Source organism: Ailuropoda melanoleuca, chromosome X (genome assembly GCF_002007445.2).
Source record: "Ailuropoda melanoleuca isolate Jingjing chromosome X, ASM200744v2, whole genome shotgun sequence".
Taxonomy (NCBI): domain Eukaryota; kingdom Metazoa; phylum Chordata; class Mammalia; order Carnivora; family Ursidae; genus Ailuropoda; species Ailuropoda melanoleuca.
Window position 1 is genome coordinate 9663699 of NC_048238.1, and position 27563 is coordinate 9691261.

General features: G+C 39.8%; 1 protein-coding gene across 2 annotated transcripts in view; it reads left to right on the plus strand.

Annotated features, from left to right (window-relative positions):
- The window catches only part of FRMPD4 (FERM and PDZ domain containing 4), a 558281-nt gene that overhangs the window by 362864 nt on the left and 167854 nt on the right, over positions 1-27563 (plus strand). Inside the window, exon 3 of one of the 2 annotated variants that reach the window (XM_034649249.1) lies at positions 2069-2314. The exons of the other annotated variant lie outside the window; for it this stretch is intronic. Coding sequence (XP_034505140.1) covers positions 2069-2314 — 246 coding nt within the window. The remainder of the gene's footprint in view (positions 1-2068; positions 2315-27563) is intronic. 2 annotated transcript variants of the gene reach the window in all.

Genomic DNA, 27563 nt, shown 5'->3' on the forward strand with positions numbered 1-27563 from the left:
TATTGGACAAGACACACTGTTCTATTACTCTGCCAGCAATTCCCATGGTGGGCAATTAAACCGAGTCACTACCTTCTGAATGCAAGAGAGTTCAATCCCAAAACCTGAATAGCAGAGATTCGTAATGAGATGTGGAAACTTCCACTTTGTTCTCCAGGATGGACATTGCCCATTGTGGGAGAAGTTTAGCCATTCCCATCTGCCAGTCAGTTCAGTGGTCAGTGTGAAATGTATTTTTGACTCATCTAGCTCCAGGAAAGAATCATCTACGGAAATGCAAGCAGCTTATGTGTCCCACCTCCCAGTTTTGTTAACCACAAGCAGAATTGTCAAGTCGCTGTGATAGGAGTCTGTCATCATGGAAAATAGAAATAGCAAGTCCTTGCTTCATCCTTGTCTGATCCCTGGAGTAGTTCCCTTGGGCTTTACCTAGTATGTCCCCGAGAGGGCAGAAGCAACTGGTCGTCCTCAAGCACTGTATGGTGCTTTTAAGGTTATTCTTGGGGCTTTTTTTCCTTAATTTTTACCCCAAGATTTCAGAAGAGAGTCTGGCTCATATTCTGTGGATAAGTCCCTTTGTTTGTCCTCTTTCATGAGTTCTTTTAATCTTTTCCTTTTCTAAAAATTTAACGTTGTATAATTGAATTTGGATATTTTGGTAGCACCCACCATCCCCTGTATTATTTTCACATTTGAAGTGGACATTAATTTCCTACTTCATTAATCCGACATTACTAATAGCCATCCAACAAAGGACAAAAGGATCTTACCCTTTGCTTCTGGGAAAGAAATGCAAAAGTTTTTTGTGGAAATTGAAAGGTATGCCAAGGATGGAAATAGGAGAGATTTATTTGAGTTGGGTTGCTGTATTATTTTGTGACTTTTTAACTGTTCAAAGAGTTACAAATTGGCATTATGTTAGAAAAGAGGCCAGTCGCCTCATTTTCTTGTGTTTGTGATGAAGAGTTCTTAAATAAAACATATTGCTTCCAAGTATACGCAATGAATTCTTCATAAAATGTAAATAATTGCCTCGTGGCAAAAGCAAATGCCATTGAGTTAAATGAGTTCCTGAGGAGCCCAGGCAGCCATTTAAGCGAGGGAGGTATATTATAATTTTGGAATTGGAAGAACAAAGTAAAAGCGATAATATCATTACACGCAATGAAAGGTAATTATGTCCTGTCAATGCACAAACTTCCCTGGCTGAACATTAGGGGCTGTTTATTCCCTTCATTGGAGCAGATTTGTTTTCTTTCGAATCTGACAAAGCACCTATCTGCTGAGTTAATAATTACTGCTCCCAGCTGGAAGGTAAGTCTGCAGGGTTGATGGAAGGGCTTTGAAAAGTAAGGCTTCAAAATGACTCTTATCATTCCTGTTCTAACTTGGCATATGGCAGAAAGGGCTGGGCTCCGCAGCCTTCCCCTGTATCAGAGTCTGTTTCCGTCTTCTTGTGCATTTGTTCTCGAAATGTTGCTGCTTTACTTAGTCTGTCCATCTCTCTTGCATAAATCCCTCAAACTCCTGGCTTTTTTTGTCCAGGAAGCCAACGTCACTGAAGGTTTTGTAATTATCTGAATTTCGTTGGGCCACTTACGGACAAAGAGTTGGGATGTGCGCGTCAAGCAGAGCTGCGAACAGTAGGTTAGGTGGTGATCAGGAGAAGTTCTGTCTTCTGTTTATTAGTATTATTTTTATTTATCTATTTATTTATTTTACAGCCTCTAGGGATGTACGCGAAGTGGGTCGCAAAAGCCAGTCAGGATCACGGGGACAGCCAAACTGTGAAAAGCAGAAGCACCTGGGTGACCAGGTTTCTGTCACAGCCTGTAATTGAAATACTAGCTTGAGGCTGCTAGCACCTCTTGATTCTTTTGAGTGGCCTTTGGAGCCCTTCTTTCCGGCTTGTGCCAACCCTTGCAGAGAGCAATTTTGATGTCCTCACCTAAGGCTGGGGCACAGGCAGGAAATTCCGGCCGGTGCCAAATGCCAGCTGGCGGGTATGGGTGTTTTTGCCAAATAAATCGGCTGAACTAAAGAGGACATGGTATCACGTTTGTGGCAGGTGTCTTTTCATGATTGTGCCGCTGCATCAGAGGAGAGGAGGGCTGGATATACAGTGTCCTGCTGGGGTCCCCCGGGGGTCGGAAACCGCGCTCCCTGCCAAGCCCTTGTCCTCCATTGCCTCTCAAAGCCTGAATAAAACCTCGTTAGCCATGGCCGTTTTCTGGAGAGGACTCTCTTCCATTGCAAAGCTGATGAGAAGTGGCATTACTTCGCTGTGCCGGCGGACACCAGATCAGCCTGGGCGGTGAGTAGGCATGTCACTCCGTTGTTTTCTTGGAGTGTGCTGCTCAGCTGTTCCAGGAGCTCGAGGCCGGCGATAGCGGCTCGGATTGTGATGGCTGGGAGAGACTTTCCGAGAAGACGAGTTGATCTTAAAGGGTGCTGGTCAGTACATGGGGCCAACCCCATAATGGTCCGCACCCACTGCAAGATGAAAACAAGAGTCCCCTTCCTCAAAGAGCAAGATCAGCGTACTAAAATCTATGGGGTTTCCCTTTCTTTTGTGCTCTGTCAATATTTCATAATTTTTTATTTGCCATTTATCACCATTCTCATTAAGTTAAAGTGAAACGTTTAATTTATTAGCATGACTGTTACTGATGACCTTTCTACAGTGCAAAGTGAGCTTTATATGCAGATATTCAGAGCTTTTCACTCACGTGCACAGTGAAATTACACAATTTGTATTTCGTAGCTTATACATTTACACATATTTCATTCCAACTGAACAAGTCGAAATGGTACACAAAATCAATTGAACAGTTTTTATTTTACTTCTCAGTGTGAGGACACTCTACCAAAGCTCCCTACTTTTGGCTTGCTGTCGAGCATAGTAAAATTGAAAGGAAAAGGTCCTACCTCTCCCTTTCCTTCTCTGTCATCATTTTCAGTGGGTTGATGGCCAATACAGGGAAAGAAGACAAGTCGGAAAGGATATGACAGGATTGCCTGTTCACTCGTGTTTCTTAGAAGACCATAAGTGCTAAAGACTGATTAACCTTCAGCCTTCACTTCCCAATCTTACCTCTTGATTTTTTTTCTTTTAATTTTTTTCATGTGGCATTCTCAATGAAGGCCTAGCAAAGGGGACAGATTGCTTCTAGCTCTTGACTCCCTCAGAAAGTCACCTCTTTGCCCTGTTGTGGATGGGTTTTCTCACCAAAAGATACACACTTTTCTTTCTCCACCCTTCGCCTTTATTTCTGTAGGCCAAGTCAGCAAACCTTTTCTGTATGAGGTCACATAGTAGATATTCTAGGCTTTAGAAGTAATGTGGTCTCTGTCACAGCTCAAAGCAACGCAACTCTGCCATTGTAGTGTGAATGCAGCCATAGGAAATACGTAAATAAGCGGATGTGCTTGTATTCTAATAAAATTTTATTTACAGCAAGAAACTGGAGGCCACCTTTGTCCTATAAGGTCTAATTGGTTTCCAAACCTTACTCTAGAATAGCTTGCATTTGACTCCATTCTTGTATTTCTTATGCGCTCTCTGATAAATTTATAAAACCCTCGCATGAAATGGGAAGCTGTCATTTAGCTTATATATGACGGAAGTTATGGCAGACATTGGTAAGGTGACTTTTCTGAGGTTGTACTATGAGTAACGCAAACTTCTGTGGTGTGTCTACTCCCAACAGGAACTTCTGGCACAGCTCTAACAGTCATTACCTACCCCTGAAGAGTGTTGTGGGGTTAACGCCATCAAAATTCAGCAGAGAAGTAAAACCTTCACTGTGAGAATGTCATGACTCCCCCCTTCCTTGTGATGGGGACTGAGGGAGAGGAGTCTGCTGATGGCAGGGTTTGCAGCTGCTCCCGCCACCACCCAGCACCTTTGTGGGAGGGGTTGAAGGGGAAGCAACAATAGCAACATAAAACTCAGTCACAATGGAATGCCAAATGCAAGTGCAAATAATTATTAGGGATGTGAAAATTACATAGCAACTTGTTGTCACCAGTGGTCTACAGAGAAACAGCCCCATTGTACTTTGAAAAAGTTAATTGTCCACAGTGTTTTTGAAGTAATACTGCTCATTTTACTTGAGGAATTTTATAAAGCTCCCAAATAAAAGTCCCCAATTCATTTCTGGTGATGTTCTGTTCTAAGATCTTCTCTTGGCTTTCGTGACACCACCCCCTTCTTTTTCTCCAAACTCACTCCTTCTCTTGTCTCCTCAGTTAGTTCTTATTTTTTAGTTCAGTGATTCAAGGGCAGTTTCCCACATTATTAAGCCTACATTTCTACTTAGATCTTACCAAAAATTAAATGGATTTATTAATTTCATTATGTTGATACCATTTAATTTCAGTCCAAAAATTCCTAGAAACTCATGATTGTTCCTCTACAGGAGATTAATCAGGGTTGGTTTTCACTGCCCAGAGTATTTTCTGGGCAATAGTAGATGGTTAATAAATATTTGTTCTAAAAATGTTTAAGTGTGTGTATATATGTGAATAAATGGATGGATGAATTAATGGATACATGAATAGGACTATTTCTGAAGCATTATATTCAGTAAATTGTTAGAAAAAATGATGATCTATAAGTCAGTGACTTAATATAATCTCCTGTTAACTTTCTGCCTTGGGAATTTCACTAACAGAATATGAGCACGTTGATAAAGCGTGTATTTCCAATAAAACCTTGAGACCTGGAAAAATCATCACATCCTTGTCACTGATTCATATCTTATTGTGCTTGTTTATCAGATATTCAAAATTCGCAATGTAATAAAGGTGAATTTCTGGGATAGTGTAATTACACTGTAAAGCACAAAAGTTGGGTGGTAAAAGCTAAAAACTCTTGGGCTAAGATCCTAGCTCTTCTCCGTACTAGTCGTGTAATGGTGGGTAATCATTTGGACACTGTGGACCTGGCTTCACTTTTATCATTATAAAATAGTGTGTTTGAACCAGAAAACAGGTAGTCTAGTGAGTTATAAGCAACAGAAAATTCTTAACAAACTTGGCTTTAACTATGAAACTAATTTTTTACTTTATATCACTAAAAAGTGGTGATAAGACGCTCAGAGCCTAGAGGAGCCTAAGAAGGTAGGAGTACTAAATGTGGTATAATATCCTGGATGGCATTCTAGAACAGATAAATGACATTAGGTGAAACCCTAAGGAAATCTGAATGAAATATGAACTTTAATTACTACTAATGTATGAGTGTTGGTTCACTGATTGTGACAATTTACCATGCTACCATAAGAAGTTAACATTAGTCAAAACTGAGTGCCAGATGAATGGGAGCTCTGTAGCTTTCTGTAACTGTACAAGCGTTCTCAAATAATTTGGATATAGGAAATACTCAAAGTGGTGGGATATCAGCAAGATAACAGTCCAAGAAGCTTTACAATTTCACTCTCCCACATAGACACTGTGTTTCGGTATGGAGCAATATACCTTTGTGAGCCAATTAAGAAGTCATAGTACTCTAACCAATGTAAAACAAAGAAAGAATTCCAGTAACTGAGTTTGTTAAATTCTTGTGGTTTTGCATCCTTAGCCATATTCCTCCCCCTTTGTGACCGATCGTTGTGCGACCAGGAAGATATCTCCTACACCGAGATTCTTGTTCAGGACACAAACAGTAGAGCATATCACGCACCCAATGTTCTAGCTAGTTTGGGGGCTCCCTCAGGGACTGTAATCTGTCTCACCTGACATGGAGTGCTGATTGGACTGAAGCTGTTATTTGGAAGCTGCTGACACCAGATGCTATCGCTATGGCATCTTATTAGAGCTCCAGTTCAACAAAAGACCACGGGCTTCTGGAAGAAGTAGGAAAAAGCTGCCCACTGAATTTAAAATGACTAAAATCACACGCACAAATCCAGAGAAGAAAGATCCTCAGAGAATGTTTGAAGCGTCCTAGGATCTCTGTCTGGGCTGATCAATGAAGTATTTCTCTACATAACACCAGCATATAAGGGCTGGAAGAGATTTTTTTCTTTTTCTCTCTCTCTCTCTCAAATGCCCAAGTCTCAACAACAACAAAAAACTGTGGCATTCTAAGAAACAAGGCAGCGTGGGCCAAGCAAAGCAACAAAATTAAGTGCTTGAAATGGACTCTAATGTAATACACATCCATGTGCATGGCTTTGTTTCACATGTCAAAAGTCCAGTCATAAAAAATACTCAATGAGCTACACGAACACAGAGTTAGTAACTAAACGAAATAAGGAAAACAATGCATGAACAAAATGAGAATTTCAATGAGGAGATATAAGCTATAAAATTCCCCAAATGGAAATTCTGGGGTTGAAATGAAAGGTACGCTAGAGGAGTTTACAGCAGACTCGATAAGGCAGAAAAAAAACTGCGTGAAATTGAAGATAGGTCATTTGAAATGGTGGAGTCAAAGGAGCAAAAAGAAAAGCAGTAGGAAGAAAAATGAAGAGAGCCTTCGAGACTGTGGGACATGAATCAACATTTATATGCATTAGGGAAGGCCAAAAAGAGAAGAGGGTCAGAACTGCACATAAACATTATTTGAACAACAGTGGAAACTTCCCAAATATGAGGAAAGAAGTATACATAGTAATTGAAGAAACTAAACTCTAACAGCGTAATTCAGGATAAATCCAAAAAGACACACAGCCAGTCAGATGATAATCAAACTGTAAAAGTTGAAGGCAAAGAGAAAATCTTAGAGAGGAAGAGAAAAACAACTCATCACATAAAGGGAGTTTATATAAGGTTATGAGTGGATTTCTCTGCAAAATCATTGTAGACTGCAATGAGTGAGATGATATGTTCAAATTGCTGAAATAAAAAATAATTTTCAACCAAGAATAATGTATCCAGGAAAACTGTCTTTCATAAATGAAGAAATTAACACATCCTAAGAAAAATTCTTTAGGAAACAGTAACAGGAATCCTTTAAGGTGAAAGGAAAGGATGCTATACCTTAATGCAAAGTCAAATGAAATTATAAAGTTCTCTAATAAAGCTAAGTATATTGACATATAAATAGCTTCTTCTATTAATAGAATCTCCATGTATCAAATCAGTTTTAACTCCTGTGTAGAATTTAAATGATAAAAACATCGAAAAATAACATAAATCATGCAAATGAGTATACAATATTTAAAGGTGTGATTTGTGACATCAGTAACATAATGTGCCAGGGGAGGGTAGAACTTTTTGGGTTTTGTATGCAATTAAAATTAAGGTTGTATCTGTTGGAAATAGAATGCTATAATATTACAGTGTTTTATGTAATTGTAATCATAGCCACAAAGAAATATAAAATAGAAGAAAAAGGGAATGAGAAGGGAATGAAAGCATGTCAGTACAGAAAAATCAATGAAACACAAAGGTAGGTGGTAAGGGAGGGAAGGCTGGACAAAAAGATACAATTTAAGTAGCAATGGTATGTCCTTTTTTTTTTTTTTAAGGTTTTATTTATTTATTTGACAGAGAGAGAGAGAGAGAGTGCAAGCATGACCAGGGGAGCAGCAGGCAGAGGGAGAAGCAGACTCCTGCTGAGCAAGGAGCCCGATGTGGGGCTCGATCCCAAGACCCTGGGATCATGACCCTAGCAGAAGGCAGATGCTTAACTACTGAGCCACCCAACCGCCCCATAGTTCGTCCTTCTATATCAGTAATTACTTGAGGTTCAAATAGATTCAACTCCCCCATCAAAACACATAGTAAGAAGGTATTTTAGAAACACAGAATCTGACTATATACCATGTATAAACTCACTTTTGATTTCACAACAAAAAACGTGAAAGTATGGGGAAAAAATTACATTTAATGATAACCAAAAGAGCCAAGGAGTGGCTATGCTAATATCAGACAAAATCAGTTTTATTTATTTTTATTTTATTTTTTAGATTATTTATTTATTTGAGAGAGAGAGCACATAAGCAGGGGGAGGGGCAGAGGGAGAAGCAGACTCCCCACTGAGCAGGGAGCCCCACTCGAGGCTGGATCTCAGGACCCCAGGAACTTGACCTGAACTGAAGGCAGACACTTAACTGACTTAACACCCAGGTACCCCCCAAATCGCTTTTATTTTTTTTTAATTTTTTTTTAAAGATTTTATTTATTCATTTGACAGAGAGAGAGAGACAGCCAGCGAGAGAGGGAACACAAGCAGGGGGAGTGGGAGAGGAAGAAGCAGTCTCCCAGCGGAAGAGCCTGACGTGGGGCTCGATCCCAGAACGCCGGGATCACGCCCTGAGCTGAAGGCAGACGCTTAACGACTGAGCCACCCAGGCGCCCCTCAAATCGCTTTTAAATCAAAAACTATTTCAAGAGACAAAGAACAATGTTATATTATGATTAAATGACAATTCACCAAGAAGACATAGTCATTATAAATATTCATACCACAAACATTCTAAGCTCCTAAGTATATAAAGCAAATATTGACAGAATTCAAGAAATACATAGTAACACAGTGATAGTCAGAGTCTTCCAATAGCCCACTTCAATTGTGGATAAAAGAGAAAGAAGGTGAATCAGGAAATAGACGAATTGCACCTAGAAGTCATATACAGAATACTCTACCAGATAACAGCACAATATACATTCTTCTCAAGGAACCTCTCCAACATCATCCAAGATAAACTACACGTTAGGCCCTAAGAGAAGTCTCAGCAAATTTTAAAGTGTGAAATTATTCAAAATCTCTTTTTGGATTAAACTGGAATAGAACTAGAAGTCAACAGAAGAAGGAAAAGTGGGAGACTAATGAATATGTAAGAATTAAGCAATGCACTTAACCTACCAATTGGTCAGAGAAAATTTATCAAGGGAAATTATAAGCTACCTTGTGAGAAATGAATATGAAAACCCAACATATTAAAATTTAGATTTACTGAATTCAGACATAAGAGGGAAGTTAGTAGCTTCAAAATGTACAAAAGAAAACCTTCTGAAATCTGCAAGCTACCTTTACACCTCAAGCTAGAAAAATGTGAACAAATTAATCCTACAGCTAGCAAAAGCAAGGAAGTAATAACGATGAGTGCACAAATTAATGAAATGGAAAATTATAAAACAAGAGAAAAAACTCAATAAAACCAAAGTCGTGATTTTTTTAAAACGATCAAAATCATTGGCAAGCTATTATCTTGTTTAAGAAAAAGGAGAGAAGCCTTCAGTATCTAAACTCTGAAATTAAAGAGACTTCGTTAGAATCAGGGTCACAGAAATGAAAAGAAAAATTAGAGGATACTTTAAACAAATGTATGCCAACAAATTGAATAACAGAGGAAATGGGTAAATTCTTAGAAACACACAGCCTTACCAATACTGAATCATGAAGTAATCAAAAAAAATATGAACAGAATAATTGCTAGTAAGGAGTTTGGATCGGAATTCAAAAACCTTTTAACAAATAGTCGAGGACTGGTTGGCTTTCTTGAAGGATTTAGTATCACTAACTCTTCCAAATAATTGAATATGAGGTGGCACTTACAAGCTCTTTATGTGAGAGTCACACTAACCTGATACAAAATCCTGACAAACACATGAAAAGAAAAATACAGACAAATATCCTTGATGAATATGGATCCCCAAGTCCTCCAACAGAATACTAGCATCGTAAATTCAACAGCCCCTTAATACCTTTATAGAAAATGAATTAGTGATACTTTTTCCTAGAATGCAAGGATGCTTCACCATATGGAATTCAAATAATGTGTAATGCAGCACATTCTGAGAATGAAGGGAAAATCGACATGATCATGTCAATTGATTGAGGAAAAGCATATGACAGTATTCAACACCCTTTCATGATAGAAACACTCAATAAGCTTTGAATAAAACAATATGACTTCCACATAATAAAGGCCATAGGTAAAAAGCCCACGTGTAACATCTCTCTCAGTGGTTAAAGCCTTAAAGATTTTCCTCTGTCACCGGGAACAAGAAAGCATGTCTGCTCTCAATGCTTCTAGTCATCATTGTATTGGAAATCCCAGGCAGAACAATTGGCCAAGAGAAAGAAATAAAAGCCTTCCAAATTGGAAAAAAGAAATAAAATTATCTCTGTTCAGATTACATGATGTCATATTGAGAAAACACTGAAGATTCTACACACAGAAAAAAAGAAACGTAAAAGAAGAAAAATAGTAATAAAGCTAGAACTAGTAAATATATTCATTAAAGTTGCATGATATATGATCCGCATAGAACAATCTGTTATGTTTTTATATCCTTTTAATGAACAATTGTATAAGGGAGTTAAAAAAATAATTCTACTTACAACTGCATCAAAAAAATATATTTTTAGAATGAACCTAACCAATTAGGTGAAAGCCGTGTATGCTATAATCTACAGAACACTGCAGAAAAAAATTAAGGAAGACACAAATAAATGCAAAGATAACGTAGGGTCATCAATTGGCGTACATAATATTATTAAGATATCAGTAATACTCAAAGTGACCTACAGATTTAACTCAATCCCTGTCAACATTCCCAAGGCCTTTTTTGCAGAAATAGAATAACATCATCCTAGGGAAAATGGAAAAATATCCTAGGGGCGCTTGGCTGGCTCAGTCAGTAGAGCATGGGACTCTTGATCTCAGGGTCATGAGTTCAAACCCCAAGTAGGGCATGGAGATTACTGAAAAAACAAAAATATCCTAAAATCCATATATAATCGGGGCGCCTGGGTGGCACAGCGGTTAAGCGTCTGCCTTCTTCTCAGGGCGTGATCCCGGTGTTATGGGATCGAGCCCCACGTCAGGCTCCTCAGCTATGAGCCTGCTTCTTCCNGGGAAAATGGAAAAATATCCTAGGGGCGCTTGGCTGGCTCAGTCAGTAGAGCATGGGACTCTTGATCTCAGGGTCATGAGTTCAAACCCCAAGTAGGGCATGGAGATTACTGAAAAAACAAAAATATCCTAAAATCCATATATAATCTCGGGGCGCCTGGGTGGCACAGCGGTTAAGCGTCTGCCTTCTTCTCAGGGCGTGATCCCGGTGTTATGGGATCGAGCCCCACGTCAGGCTCCTCAGCTATGAGCCTGCTTCTTCCTCTCCCACTCCCCCTGCTTGTGTTCCCTCTCTCGCTGGCTGTCTCTATCTCTGTCTAATAAATAAATAAAAAATCTTTAGAAAATAAAATAAAATAAAATAAAAATCCATATATAATCTCAATAAACCCTGAATAGTCAAAATTTTTCGAAAAGCAGTAGACAGCTGTAATCAGTCTTCCTGATTTCAAACTCATTATAAAGATAAAGGAATGAGAACAGTACGGTACTGGTATCAAAATAGACTTATAAACCAATGAAATAGAAAGGAAATAAACCTTTGTGTATAGAGCTAAATGATTTTTGACAAGGGTGCCAAGATCACTCAATGGGGAAAGGATAGAATTCTACATACGGTGTTTAAAAAATTGGATACCCACGTAGAAAATAATGAACTTTGAACCTGATCTTAAACCACATATAATCGTTAACTCATAGTAAGCGAAAGACCTGAACTAAAGATGAAAAAGTATAAATTTCCAGAATATCTTGATAATGTTGGACTAGGCAATGATTTCTTAGATATGATGCCAAAAGCATAGAAAACAAAGGTTGAAAAATAGAGAAATTGGACTACGTCACACTTAAAATCTTTTGTGCATCAAATGACAGTAATAACAGAGTGAACAGATGACCTAAGGAATGGCAGGAAATATTTATAAATCGAACAAAAAAAATTCATCAGTCAGCTTGGTAAATGGGCGGAGACTTAACATTTCTCCACAGATGATATATGAAGGGCCCAAGTAATCATATTAAAATATGGTAAGTATCCCTACTAATTAGGAATATGAAAATCAAATGCACAATTAGTTATCACATTCATTAGGGTGATTATTATCAAGAAAACAAATATAAGAATTGTTGGCAAGGATGTGGAAAAAAAGGGAATCCATGTGCATTGTTGCTAGTATCGTAAAATGGTGCGACCACTATGGAATACAGTATATTGATTCCCTAAATAATTAAGAGTAGAAGTAATGTATGGTCCTAGCAATCCCACTTGTGGGTATATTTCCAAAAGAATTGAAAGCAGAGTCTCAAAGCTATTTTCAAACCCAAGTTAATCGCAACAGCCTTCCCATTAGTCAAGAAGCGCCAACAACCCAAAAGTCCATCGATGGATGAATAGATGCACAAAATATGGTAAATACTTATAGTGATTTAATATGCAGCCTTTAAAATGAAGGAAATCCTGTGGCATGCTACAGCATGAAAGAGCCTTGAGGAAATTAAGCTGTGTAAATTGAGCCAGTCTTAAAAGAAAAGATACTGTAAGATTCCGTTCGTAGATATATATAAGTCAAATAGTGTTCACTAGTGTCTGCGGTAAGAACAGAAAGTTGTTGTTTAGTAAGTATCAAGTGTTTGTTCTGAACAGTATCTCGATCCTGGAAATGTTTCACATGTAATTGTACACAACTCTAGTGAATTGTGCACTTTAAGATGCTGAAGCGGGAACATTTTATGATATGTGTTTTTCACCCTGGTTAATATTATACACACACACGCACACACGCACAAAGTACTAGTACCAGCTTCACCAGAGGTTTAAAGAGCACCCAGAGTCATCAGAGTGTTTTCCCCCATCTCTGGATTCTCTCTGTTCTGCCTTCGCCCTCCAGTTTCATACCCCATGAATGTAAACCTTCCCATTCTTGCAGTCACCATCCACAAGAGAGATAAGCAGCCTCCCAGCGTTCCCAGCGAAACCCCCCGTGTCGTACTGATCGAAATGGTGTAGGCCACATACCCCAACTTCCACAAATCACCGTGGTGGGACATACGGGAAATGTTGATTGACCTAAAACAAACAGGGCTTACCCTGAAAGTGCGAGTAGAATCAATCCTTGCCTTACCACTTGGGAGGGAGGTCGTTTTCACACCAGGCGTCAGCAAACTTTTGTATTGGGCTATATTACAAATATTTTTCCCTTGCGGGTCATATATGGTTTCCACTGCAGCTATTAATCTCTGCAACTGTAGCATGAGAACAGCCATAGACCTTAAATAAGGGAATGTGGCTGCATTCCAACAAAACTTTACAGATACGCAAACTTGGATTTCATATAATTTCATCTATCATGAAATGTCATACTTACTTTGTTTTTTCTTAACCATTTAAAAATGTAAAACCATCTTAGCTCACAGATGGCTGGTAGGATTTGGCCCACAGGCTGCAGTTTGCAGATTCCCTGTTCAAGATAATCTGTCCAAATGCCTTCCAGCTCTTGAAAGAAGGCGTTCGTGTCTGAGTTGCAACAAGGCATTCGGAAGGTCATGCAGTTTCTCTTTCCCCTTGTGTACTGAATTGTCATAATTCCTTGCTTGCCACAGGACCCTTTGCACATGCAGGACAGTGTACTGTTAAATATTAGAGATAATGACTGTTCTCCACTATCACTGGAAATTAAAGAGATACCTTCAAATCTGCAGGCACGCTGAATTGACTTAGGTTAAAACTGTTGTCATGTTGCAATGCAGCTGTTCTCCTGTTTTTGTTGGCTTTTACTCATGTCCTTTTGTCTAGCTTAAACACTTAGTAGACTAAAACAGTCTTCGGAAAGATCTATTTCTTAATGGCTTTCTTTTCCAGTCATTGATCAGAGTGCCATTATGTAAATGATTGAAGTCAGTATTCAAAATGTGGGTTTCAAGATCTTTAGTGTCAGAGAGTGATACTGGAGAGAGAGGAATTAGAGATGGAGCTCAACGGTGAGGAGCAGAGGAAGAATAAAGTCAAGGAACCTTTTAATTTCCTACAACGGGAGAGTTTGGCTGGATCTCTGGAGGAAGATGAAAAGAAAATAGGCTTGGGAGAAAGCAAACTTGATTGGAATTGCTTGGTGCTGTGGGAGGGCAATGATCTGTTTTAAAACTAAAATTGGCAACCGTGGAATGATTTGGTCAAATGTATTTTGGCAGCCTTTGAATTGTTGTCCAAATACTTTAGCACATATAATGACTTTTTAAATTTGTTCACTCTTTATGACCCTCTTACTTCTAAAAAAAAATGTGAGCCTCAACTCGTTTGTGGAGTTCTCAATTTGAATTAAAATTGCACAGCGCTTGGAATCTTGTGTACCAGTTTGTGGCGTCTTTGTGACATTTTTCAAGGTTTCCAGGGCCCTGCGAGGTTAGATTTCAACCACAGTTTGGCTCTTTGGGCCATGCTCCAACTGCCAGGGCCTGAGTTTGAGGTGGTTCGTGCTCAAAGACCACGTAATAGTCATTTCCCAGGTGTAATTTTCAAACAGGGTCAAAAGCCACTTAGGGGGACAGGACTCTGAAGGGCTAGGTGCAATTCACATGCATTGACAAGAATGTATGTATCAAATAGGGATTTAAATGTATAGCTCTTCATAAAGCTTACTTGGTCTAATACCAACATATTAATATAATAAAATGCAGAATTTTATTCTAGCAATTGCTTGAACAGGAAGATTTCCCCGTGAATGTTATACAGTAAGTATGTCCTTTCAAGCTCTCTTGAGCCTGCATTTTGAGATGCACTCAAGGAAAGTAGAGAGTGTTAGTTTGGATCCTAAATCTAAGTCCCCATGACGGTTTTGCTGATTTTCTGTTTTCTCTAGCCTTCGTTGTTGCATTTTTCTTTACTTTCTTTTATTTTCTAAATTGGAAGATTCCCAATGACACAAGTGACACAAGTTTCGTCTTTAAACGTGCCTTCTAGGGCGCCTGAGGGGCTCAGTCATTTAAGTCTGCCTTGAAGCAGCTCATGGTCCCAGGGTCCTGGGATCAAGCCCCACGTGGGGCTCCCTGCTCAGTGGGGAGCCTGCTTCTCCCTCTCCCTCTCCCTCTGCCTGCCACTCCCCCAGCTTGTGCTCTCTTTCTCTGCCTCTTTCTCTGTCAAGTATATAAATAAAATCTTTAAAATAAAGAAATAAATAAATGTGTCTTCTAACAGTAGCTCCTCCCTAAATTATCCTGTGGCATGATTCCCTTTTAATTTATACTCTATAATCTCATAATGACTCGAAAGCATTTGGTTGGGGTTGGAAGAAAAATAAATAAATTAAAAGTTAATAGTCTCTAAGCAAGATCCTTATGGACTCTCAGGGGGAAAAGGAGACAGTTTTAGTGGTAAGATTGCTTATATCTCCTTCTTGTGTTCAAATAGTCTTTAGGTTTACCTTACCCATATCCTTTCCGGTTCTTGATTTTTGTATTCCAAATAGTTGCATTTATATGAAAGTGACTTATAAATACTGTTCTTATTTAGTGTTTTTACTATTTGTGGAAAAATAGCTAAAATGGAGGAAATCTTGGTGGCTATGAGTGTGAGCTCTGGAGTTAAGCTGCCCAGCTTTGAATCTTTCACTTTCTGCTCATCGCGGTTGTTGGACAACATACCTAATCGTTCTCTGTCTACTTTTAGTCATCTGTCAAAAGAGCATAATAGTAGCTTGTATTTCACTGAATTTTAAGAGGCTTAAATGCCTTATTCATGTTATGTGTTATGAACAGTAAATATTCAAGCATTATTATTATTCTTATTATTTTCTTTGGTCATAGATCAAGTTGTGGAAAAAGTAAGGAAGCACGCTCTCCGTACAGACATCAAGTTAAATATCATCACTGAGAATGGTGTCTTGAGGCATATGATGTGTACCTTTCTTTTCTAATTCCTGTCTTTTTGAAATAAACATACTTCTAAATAAAGCATTATATTAGTAAGGTTTGTTAGCATTCTACAGAAAATCAGAACCCGTAGGATATAGGTAGAGATACCAAAAGAGATTTATTGTGAGTAGTTGACTCATGTGATTAAGAAGACTGAGAAGTCCCATGATCTGTTACCTGCAAGCTGGAGACTCCAGAAAGCAGTGGTGTAATTTCAGTCCGTGTCAAACTGCATCAGTTTTGTATGGACCTGAGTGTGAAGGCCTGAGATTCCGGAGTGCTAATTTCCTAGAACAGGGAAAGAGAGAGATGGGTGTTCCAGCTCAACCACAGTCATCCAATTTGCCCATTATTCCTCTGTTTGTTCTGTTCAGACCCCTCAGGGGATTGGTAATGCCTACCTGCATTGGTTAGAGTGTTTTTGTTTATGCAGTCTCCCGACTGAAATGGTAATCTCATCTGGAAACATCCTCAGAGACATACCTGGATGTAATATTTTAGCAAGTATCTGGGCATGTCTTAGCCCAGTCCAGTTGACATAAAATGAGCAGAGCTCAAGGGAGAAACTAACAAAAATGCAATGATAGTAGAGGATGATAATGTCCCACTTTCACCAGTGGATGGATTAAGCAGCCAGAGGATTAATGGGGAAATAGTGGTCTCTAGTAACACTGAGGAGCAGCAGAGTACATGTTCTTCTCAGGCATGTGTGGAGCACTGTCCAGGATGGATCAGAAGTTGGACTCCAGTACATGTCTTGACCAATTTGGGAAGATTGAAATCATATCGACTGTCTTTCCCAGACAGAATGGTATGAAACTAGAAATCAGTAGCAGAAGGAAAACGGGAAATTCACAAATGTCTGGAAAATGGAATGCACACTCCTGGACAGCCAATCAGTCAGGGAAGAAATCAACAGGGAGATATGAGTGTATCTTGAGATAGATTGAAATGGAAACACAAGATGACAGAACTTGTGGGATGCAACAAAGGCACTTCAGAGAGGGAAGTTTATAACAATAAGTGCCTTTGTTAAGAAAAAACAAATGTCTCAATGAGGCAACCCAACTGAGGAAGGAGAAGAATGGGCTGGGGAAAGGCATTGCAGAGGAAGGGAAATGATAAAGACTAGAGTTGAAGTAAGTGTAATGGAGACTAGAGAGACAATAGATAGACTCAACGAAGCTGGGCCTTTGTTTTTTAGAAGGATGGACAAAATTGAGAAAGCTTTAGCCAGAATAACCAAAAGAAGAAGAGAGTAAACTCAAGTGAATACAATAATGAATAAATATGGGACATTGCACCTGATAAGCACAGAGGCATAGAGGATTACAAGAGACTACTACGAACATTTATATACCAATGAACTGGGCGGTGTAGAGCATGTTTATGGAAACACAGCCTGCCAGGACTATCATCAAGAAATAGAAAACCTGAACGGAAAGAAAGAAGAAAGAAAAGAAAAGAAAAGAAAAGAAAAGAAAAAAGGAAAGAAAAGAAAGAAAGGAAGAAAATCTGAATAGAAAATAATGAGAAAGAGACTTCAGAAGAATTCAAAACTTCCCAACAAAGAAAAATCCAGGACCAGATGGCTTTATGGATCGATTCCACCAAGTATTTAAAGAACAATTAATGTGAATCCTTTTCAAATTTTTCTAAAAATTGAACAGGAGGGAACACTTCCAGACTCATTTTACAAGGCCAACACTACTGCCATACCAAAGCCAGATATAAACACTGTAAGAGGGGCGCCTGGGTGGCTCAGTTGGTTAAGCGTCTGCCTTTGGCTTAGGTCATGATCTCGGGGTCCTGAGATTGAGCCCCATATCGGGAGCAGGGAGCCTACTTCTCCCTCTCCCTCTGCCTGCTGCTCCCCTGCTTGTGCTCTCTCTGTGTCAAATAAATAAATAAATACATAAATAAATAAATAAAATCTTAAAAAAAAAAAGAACACTACAAGAGAAGAATATAAGTACATACATACAAAGATCCTCAAGAAAACACTCACAAGGGGCGCCTGGGTGGCACAGCGGGTAAGCGTCTGCCTCCGGTTCAGGGCATGATCCCAGCGTTATGGGATCGAGCCCCGCATCAGGCTCCCTGCTCTGCTGGGAGCCTGCTTCTTCCTCTCCCACTCCCCCTGCTTGTGTTCCCTCTCTCGCTGGCTGTCTCTATCTCTGTCGAATAATAAATTTAAAAAAATCTTTAAAAAGAAAAAAAGAAAACATTCACAAATCCAATTCAACTGCAAGAGCGAATTGCTTTTTATACACCATGATTTATCTGTAATTGAAATTATGAAAGCAATCTCATTTAAGCACATTGATAAGATTATACACCATGACCAAGTAGGATTTATGTCTGGATACAAGGATGGTTTAACATCCACAAATAAATAAACGCAACACACCCCGGTAACAGAGTAATGATACGAATCATATCATCAACCCAATAGATGGATCAAAAAACATTTATAAAATTCAGCATCCTTTCATGATACAAGCTCTCAATAAGTTACGTATAGAATGAAAGTACTTTAACATGACAGCCCATATATGACAAATCCACAGCTAACCTCACACTCAGTGATGAAAAGCTCAAAGATTTCCTCTAAATCAGTAATGAGACAAATATTCCTAGTCTCTCTACTCCTATTCAACATAGTGTTCACTGGTCTAGCCATAGTAGTTAGGCAAGAACAAGAAATAAATGGTNCACCTAGTCTCTCTCCCTACTCCTATTCAACATAGTGTTCACTGGTCTAGCCATAGTAGTTAGGCAAGAACAAGAAATAAATGGTATCCAGTTTGGAAAAGAAGTTNTTCCTAGTCTCTCTACTCCTATTCAACATAGTGTTCACTGGTCTAGCCATAGTAGTTAGGCAAGAACAAGAAATAAATGGTATCCAGTTTGGAAAAGAAGTTAACTTGTCTATTTGCGGATGACAGGATCTTACATATAGAAAGCACTACACACACCCCCACCCCCAATAAGAACTGTTAGAATAAATGTATTCAGTAAAGTTGTAGGGAAAAATAATCAATACGTAAAAATCAGTTGCATTTCTATACACTAAAAATAAACCATCTGAGGGACATCTGGGTGTCAGTTAAGTGGCTGCCCTTCAGCTCAGGTCATGGTTCTGGGGTCCTGAGATCATGTCCCACATCGGGCTCCCTGCTCAGTGGGGAGCCTGCTTCTCCCTCTGGCCTCTGCCCCTTCCTCTGCTTGTGCACGCTCTCTCTCTCTCTTTCTGACAAATAAATAAATAAAATCTTTAAAAATATAAAAAATAAAAAAATAAACCATCTGAAAAAGTATTTGCGTATACTATGCCCTTTACAAAGGCATTGAAAGGAATGAAAAACTTAGAAATAAATTATCCAAGGAGATAAAAAATCTGTACAGTCAAAACTGTAACACTTTGATTAACAATATTGAAGAAGACACAAATAAATGGTAATGCATATCCTGTTTATCAATTGGAATAGTTAATACTGTTTGCTTGCCCATGCTACCCAAAGCAATTTATAAATTCGGTGCAATTCCTATCAAAATTCACATGACATTTTTTCATAGGAGGTAGAAAAATCAATCATCCAATTTGTATGGAATTACAAAACACACCAAAATAAGCCAAAGCAATCTTCAGAAAGAGGAATCAAGGTAGAGACATCACCCTTCGTGATTTGAAACTCTATCATAATGCTGTAAGAATCAAAACCCTATGGTACTAGCATAAAAACAGACCCATAAACCAATGGGCCAGAATGGTGAGCCCAGAAATGAAGCCATGTTTATACGGTCAGATAATGTTTGGCAGAGGCATCAGGAATTTACAAGGGGGCGGGGGGAGCCTGGGTGGCTCATTCGGTTAAGTGTCTGCCTTCGGCTCTGGTCATGGTCTCCGGATCCTGGGATGGAGCCCTGCTCAGCCAGGAGTCTGCTTCTCCTTCTCTCTCGAACAAATAAACAAGTAAATACAAATTTTCAAAAGGAAAGCATTATGTCTTTAATAAATGGTGTTGGGAAAGGGTATGCATATGCAGAGGAATGAAATTGGGCCCTTTACCGTATGTGAAAATTAACTCGATAAATGTAAGCCCTGAATCCATAAAATTTCTAGTAGATACCACAAGGAAAAAACTCCTTGACATTGGCATTCGCAATAATGTTTCGGATATGACACCAAAGACGCAGGCAACAAAAGCACAAATAAACAAGTGGGTCTGCATTAAACTTAGAAGCTTCTATATAGCAAAGGAAACAGTAAAATTTCAACCTATGGAGTGGGAAAAAATACTTGCACACCTTATATCTGATAATGGTTTAATATTTAAGATATATAAGTAATTTATAAAACTCAATATCAAAAATTGAAATAACCTGGGGCACCTGAGTGGCTCAGTCAGTTAGGTGTCTGACTTCAGCTCAAGTCATGATCCCACGGTCCTGGGATCCAGCCCCTCATCAGGCTCCCCGCTCAGGGAGAGCCTGCTTCTCCCTCTCCTGCCCACTTGTGTTCTCTCTCACTATCTCTGTTGCTAGCTCTGTCTCTCTCTCTCTCAAATAAATAAATAAAATCTTTTTTAAAAATTGAAATAAAACTAATTGAAAATGGGCATAATACAAGCATAGTCATTTTCTCAAAGAAGGCATACAAATAACAAACCGATATATTAAATTGCTAATCAGCGGGGAAATTCAAATCAAAACTGCACTGAGATATCTGCACATCTGTCAAAATGACTATTACAAAAAGATAGAGGACTGTTGGCGAGCATGTGGACAAAGAGGAACCCTCGCACATGGTTGGTCGGGTTGCTGACTGCTACAGCCACTATTGGAAACACTGTGGAGGTTCCTCAAAAATTAAAAATAGAACTACCATATGACACAGCAATCCCACTTGTGGTTATGTAGCCAAAGGAAATTAAATCAGATTCTTCAAGACATATGTGTTCTTCCCTGTTCATCAGAGCATTATTCACAATAATCAAGATCACAGAAACAATCTAAGTGTCCATTGAGGGATGAATGAATAAAGATGTGGTATATGTATACAATGGAATAGCGTTCAACCATAATAAAAAAGGAAATCCTGCCATTTATGACAGCCTGGAAAACTTGGAGGTCATTATTTTAAATTTAATAAGGAAGACAGAGAAAGACAAATAGTTTGTGATCTCAATATATGTGGAATCTGAAAAAGTCAAACTCTTTTGATACGAGTCAGATGGTGGTTGCCAGAGTTTGGGTTAGAAATGGGGAAATGTTGGTGAAACGTTAACAAACTTTCAGTTTTGAGATGAGTAAGTTCTGGGTATCTAATATAAGCACTGTTATTGTAGTTAATAGTACCGTATTATATATTTGAAATTCATGAAGACAAGTTCTCATTTGTATTTATCCACCTTCCCACGCACACACAAAATGGTAACTATGTGAGATTATTTATGTGTTAATTAACATGATTGTGGTAATAATTTCACAGCGTGAATGTTTCTCAAATGATCGTGTTGTATGCCTTTCAAAAGCAGAAATTTTAAAAAGGATTGTATTTTTTTTAAAAAAATAGACAGGAAAAAGAACCTTCAGTCGGGAATGCACGTGATAGAGCCGGCCATATCAGCATCTAAATTACTGAGGATCCAGTGTAATGTGCTTCCCAGGGCTGTTTGCATTTTATTAAGGGTACAACGTCTTTAACCATACAATGAAACCTAACAGTGAAAGTTTTGGTGTCAGTGACCTCCCTACTATCTTTCACTTTGTTGCCCACCCACCAACCCACATTCCTATACACGTAGATGCACTCTCATCCCCGCTCACCCACTTTGGTCTCGTCATTGTAACAGAGAGGAGACCCCTGTGCATCAGATCCAGGTGATCCATCAGATCCAGGTGATCCTCAATCCCATGAGCAAACCCTGCCACTGTCTTTGGAACCCGAGCTCCTCTCTCATGCCATCTCTTTGCTTAATATTTAGTATCTATGATCCAGGCAACTTCAAATCAGGATTGATTGATTGATTGATTCTTTAAAGATTTTATTTATTTATTTGAGAGCAAGAGAGCAGGAACTGGGGTAGGGGCAGAGGGAGAGGGACAAGCAGACTCCCCGCTGAGCAGGGAGCTGGACACAGGGCTCCGTCTCAGGACCCTGGGGTCATGACCAGAGCTGAAGGCAGACAGTTAACGAACTGAGCTACCCAGGTGCCCCGGATTGATTGATTTTTGAGAGAGAGTGAGAGAGGGGTTGGGGAGTGCTCAAGGGAGAGGGAGGGAGAGAAAGAATCTTAGGCAGACTCCATGCCAAGCGTGTGAGCCTGACGCTGGGCTTGATCTCACAACTCTGAGTTCATGACCTGACGAAGTCAAGAGTTGGACGTTTAACCCCCTGACCCACCCAGGTGCCCCTCAAATCATTATCTAAATACGGAGAAGTTAGTACATTATAAAATTAAGAATATAACAAAACGAAACCACTTTTCCCTTACAAACCTGCTTTGTGCCTGTAGCTTCACTTTCTCTATGTCCATAAAATCATTGAAAATATCGCCGTGTTGTCTCCTCTGTCACACTGCTCTGTTACTGAACCCACTAGAGCCTGGCCTGCTCTAATTTCCCCAATGAACTGCCTTCACCAAGGTATTAAATGTAGTAGACACTTTTAAGTAAATTAATTAATGCTTTTGGGAAATGGAAACCATCATATAGAAATGGTGATAATGGATTCAATACAGCAGTGTCAAAGTATCTGGTAGTTACAAGTTTCAACATATCAACATTGACGTATCTCAGATAGAATGTTGAATGAGAAAACAGGTTGCTGAAGAATACCTGGAAAATATATACTGACTATAGATATATACAGCTATAATAGATGTCTTTGTTTTCCGTTATTTAAATGTAACTTACATTCCATAACATTGACTTATTTTGAGTGTACGATCCAATGCCTTTTAGCAAAGTAACAGTTGCACAGCTGTTACCACAGTCTAATTTTAGCACATTTTTACCACTCCCAAAATAATTTTGTGCCCATTTGCAGTTACTCCCTGTTCTCACCATCAACCTCCGGACATCCACTATTCTGCTTTTTGTCTGTGTGCATTTGCTTTTTCTGGACATGTCCTATAAATGGAATCCTCTAACATATGATCCGTCGTGCCTGGCTTCGTTCGCTTCGCATAATGTTTTTACGTTTCATCCCTATTGGTACCAGTGTCGGTATCCTATTCCTTCTAGTGGCCGAGTACTATTCCATTGTAGGGCTATTTCACATTTTGTCTGTCTGTCTGTTAAATGATGGACATTTGGATTGCTTCCAGCATTTGATCGTTCATGTACAAGTCTTTGTCTGTGAACATGTGATTTCATTTCTCTTGGTGGATTACCAGAGGCGGAATTACTGGATCATATGTTAAGTCTATGTTTAACTTTTAGGGAAACTACCAATTGTTTTCTCTTTCTACATCCTCACCAATACTTGTGATTATCTCTGTTGTTGAATCTAGCCATCCTCGTGGGTGTGAAGTGCTATTTCACTGTTGTTTTTATTTGTGTTTTCTTTTTTTTAAATTTATTTATTTGACAGAGATAGAGATAGCCAGCGAGAGAGGGAACACAAGCAGGGGGAGTGGGAGAGGAAGAAGCAGGCTCATAGCAGAGGAGCCTGATGTGGGGCTCGATCCCACAACGCCGGGATCACGCCCTGATCCGAAGGCAGACACCTAACCGCTGTGCCACCCAGGCGCCCCTTATTTGTGTTTTCTTGATGAGTCTTGATATTGGGGATCTTCCCCTACGCTTCGTGTCCACTTGCCTATCTTCTCTGGAGAAGTACTATTCAAATCGTTTCCCCATTTAAAAATGGGATCGTTTACGTTCGTATTAATGAGTTGTAAGGGCTTTTCGTATACTCAGGAGAAACCCTCTGTTTTTATTTCCTGAAACATTTTGTAATAAATTTTTCTGTCTGAGAGTGCCNTCCCAAGGCAGACGCCTAACCGCTGTGCCACCCAGGCGCCCCTTATTTGTGTTTTCTTGATGAGTCTTGATATTGGGGATCTTCCCCTACGCTTCGTGTCCACTTGCCTATCTTCTCTGGAGAAGTACTATTCAAATCGTTTCCCCATTTAAAAATGGGATTGTTTACGTTCGTATTAATGAGTTGTAAGGGCTTTTCATATACTCAGGAGAAACCCTCTGTTTTTATTTCCTGAAACATTTTGTAATAAATTTTTCTGTCTGAGAGTGCCACGGTGAGGTAATTCAAAGTTGCCAGACCTTCACAGTACCTCCTGATAGGTGCGGCACTGAGTAAAAACTCCCACAAGCACATAAGCCATCTGCAGGCTCCCCAGGTGGCTTCCTTCCCTCCGTGGGACCAGCTCATCAAAGTGGAGTTTGTCTGTGTCCGTCTCCCAAAAGCAAGAGCTGGAACTCACGTTAGCCGTCATCTGCCCTGAATTTTAATTTTAGGCACCTTCGGTCTTCATGTCTGCTCGCCGCCAGAGTGACAGGAGTTCTTAATGAGAGCCTTTCCTGGTGTATCATTCTTAATACATGCGCAAGCTTGCCTCTTCATTCACCACGAGCCCCTTGGGGCAAGCGCAGTGTTAGCAGCCGCGTGGAGGAGTGCACAAACTGCTGACTGCGGAGAAGTCCATTTCTAAAGGACTTGAGAGGAATCCTAATGTCAGTTCCCCTCACCACTCGACTCCCTCTGCATCCTTTTCCCTTTGCCCTCCAGTGCNGGTGTATCATTCTTAATACATGCGCAAGCTTGCCTCTTCATTCACCACGAGCCCCTTGGGGCGAGCGCAGTGTTAGCAGCCGCGTGGAGGAGTGCACAAACTGCTGACTGCGGAGAAGTCCATTTCTAAAGGACTTGAGAGGAATCCTAATGTCAGTTCCCCTCACCACTCGACTCCCTCTTCATCCTTTTCCCTTTGCCCTCCAGTGCCAACCTTCATAACTCAGTCTCTAAATCTTTTTCTCGCATGAGCATCGGCCATCTGGTGGTCAAATGTGCATTAAAAGTGCTTTTGACAGCATTGTGGAAATTGTTCATTCATGAAGCACCTTGGGTTTCCAAGCGAGATCATTGGTGGGTGATAAACAGAAAAGTTTTCAATTTCCAGAAGAAATTATGTGAGGAAACAGTCTGATTTTCCACTAAGGCAGAAAGATTTCTTATGCTTTAAAATAATCTTCTTGTCTTGTGCATACATCAGCATATGTACATTAAGAGGAATTACTTGCGTGTGGAGCTTGTTAAGTTCTTCATCTTTCACAACACGTTAGGTTGTAACTGCTCCTGCTTCCCAGGAGGGTCAGTCAAAGAATTAGATCCGGGGCGCCTGGGTAGCGCAGTCATTAAGCATCTGCCTTCGGCTCAGGGCGTGATCCCGGCGTTATGGGATCGAGCCCCACATCAGGCTCCTCTGCTGAGAGCCTGCTTCTTCCTCTCCCACTCCCCTGCTTGTGTTCCCTCTCTCGCTGGCTGTCTCTCTCTCTGTCACATAAATAAATAAAATCTTTTTTAAAAAAAATTAGATCGAAAAACAAGGAAGAATGCTTCTTATGTACGGCCTGTCTTCATTTGCTACATGCAGTTAGTTTCGTGGGCTCTCATATCACCAAGATCAAATTTTGGAANTTTAAAAAAATTAGATCGAAAAACAAGGAAGAATGCTTCTTATCTACGGCCTGTCTTCATTTGCTACATGCAGTTAGTTTCGTGGGCTCTCATATCACCAAGATCAAATTTTGGAAGTTCAAAAAAATTAGTAAAGCAATCCCTGAAGAAAATTATGGCCTTAGTTTATCTTTTTTTTTTTTTTTAGTTGTGAACTCACCATCAGGGCGTCTCCTGAGGGGTAAATATCAGTTGAATAACTACAATAGCTCTACATACCTCACAGTGCTTAATTAAAGCTGTGANATATTTTTTTTTTTTAGTTGTGAACTCACCATCAGGGCGTCTCCTGAGGGGTAAATATCAGTTGAATAACTACAATAGCTCTACATACCTCACAGTGCTTAATTAAAGCTGTGACTGATTTTTTACTTCCGGGAAAATGACATGTAACTGGCATCTTTCTGCCCACGTCTGCGACTAGAGAAGTCCCTAGAGATGTTTGCATTTATGTCACCTGCTATGTAGCCTCATTTCTTCCCTGTTCGTTTACATTGTTTATTTTATCGGCCCTGCTTCTGTTTCTCTAAGAGATCCTTGTTCATCTTTTGGGCTTAGGGCTTGTAATATTAATTGGCCTGTACCCAACATCAGAGATCTGAGTTACAGTTTGTTTTTTACTTCCTTCTTTATGAAGCACAAGCAAATCACCCTCCTTGGAAAGTGGATGTTTTTTTATTTGTTGGCATGTTGGTTCACTTGGCTTTGCATTGCTGAGAACTCCTCCAATCAACAAAACGATCCTTTTCCCATCTTGACCATCATCTGTATAGCGATAAAATGTATACAGAGTCCCATTTGGAATTGGGTCACCATACGTGAAATATCTATGCTACGTTTAGTTTCTAACTACCTGGACGTGAACCCCCACGATGGGTGTGCTACATTCTTTTGCTCTACTAGGAAGATTTACTTAAAGCGCTAAGATACCATAGTTGAAACTTCTCCTAAGGTATTTAGATGAGGCATCTCAAATTTTCATCCCAAGGCAATGTTGAAGCCTAGGAAATGCCTCTGGCTTAGTGGGGAAATTGAAATGTTTACTCATGTTATCACTAATGGCATTTTTAAATGATATGTGTTATCCATCAACCAATTAATCACCATGAATATATTGAGCCATTACTGCATGCCAAACGGGATGTGTTAGGAAATAGGAAAAAATACAGAATGTTGCCCTGGTTTCAAGGAGCCTCAATTTGTTCATCTATTCGTTTATTCGTTTTTCCGAATGTTTATTAAACAGCCTGTGTGTGTCGTACACATAAGCTAGTTGAGACCAAATAAGCATAGTGTGTATAAAAGCACTGTAGATCAGAGAGCACAAAGCCGCCAGGAGGAAGCAGCGGGCAGAACTCTTTCTCTCCCTCTTAATAACCAATCTTCTGGTGACTTCTTTCACTTCGGATGTGACTGCAGAGCCTCCCTGACCTGACCTTGTCTGCACCGGGTTCCTCACATTACAAATACTTGCCAGGGTGAGAAGAAAGATAGCAGCGTTGCTAAGTGGCCCGTCTCCTCTTTGATGTATCTTAACCTTTGTTCCAAGGCATGATTCTTTACAGCGTAGATGCGTAGTGTATAAAGAATCCAGCATCGGGATTCCTTCAATATAGCTCACCTTTAAAAGATTCTTTTTCTCATACTCCTGTTTAACCCCACATTCATGATCCTCCACAACTACCCTTGAGTCAGTATTATTTATCAACCCGCTCAAAGTGGCATTCTTATCGCATTGGTTACCTGTGCTGCGATAACAAATGATCCCAAGACATAGTGGCTTAAAACAACACGCATTTATTTTCTCACAGTTTCTGTGGGTCAGCAGTGTGGACATGGCCAAGGTGCTTCCTTTGTCCCAGAGTTCTCAGTAGGCCGCACTCAAAAACTTGGCTGATGCCTGGGGTCTTATTTGGAAGTTAGAGTGGGGAAGGATGCACTTCCTGACTCACTTAGTGGTTATTGGCAGCGTCTTCCTTCACTTTTGTTGGGCTGAATGTCTCAGTCCCTCGTTGGCTGTTGGGCCTGAGAGGCCGCCCTCAGTTGCTTGCCATGTAGGCCTCCCTAGCAGAACTGCTCACTTCATCATAATGTCCCATCCAAGAAGGCCATAGAGACAGTCTGCTGGCAATATGGAA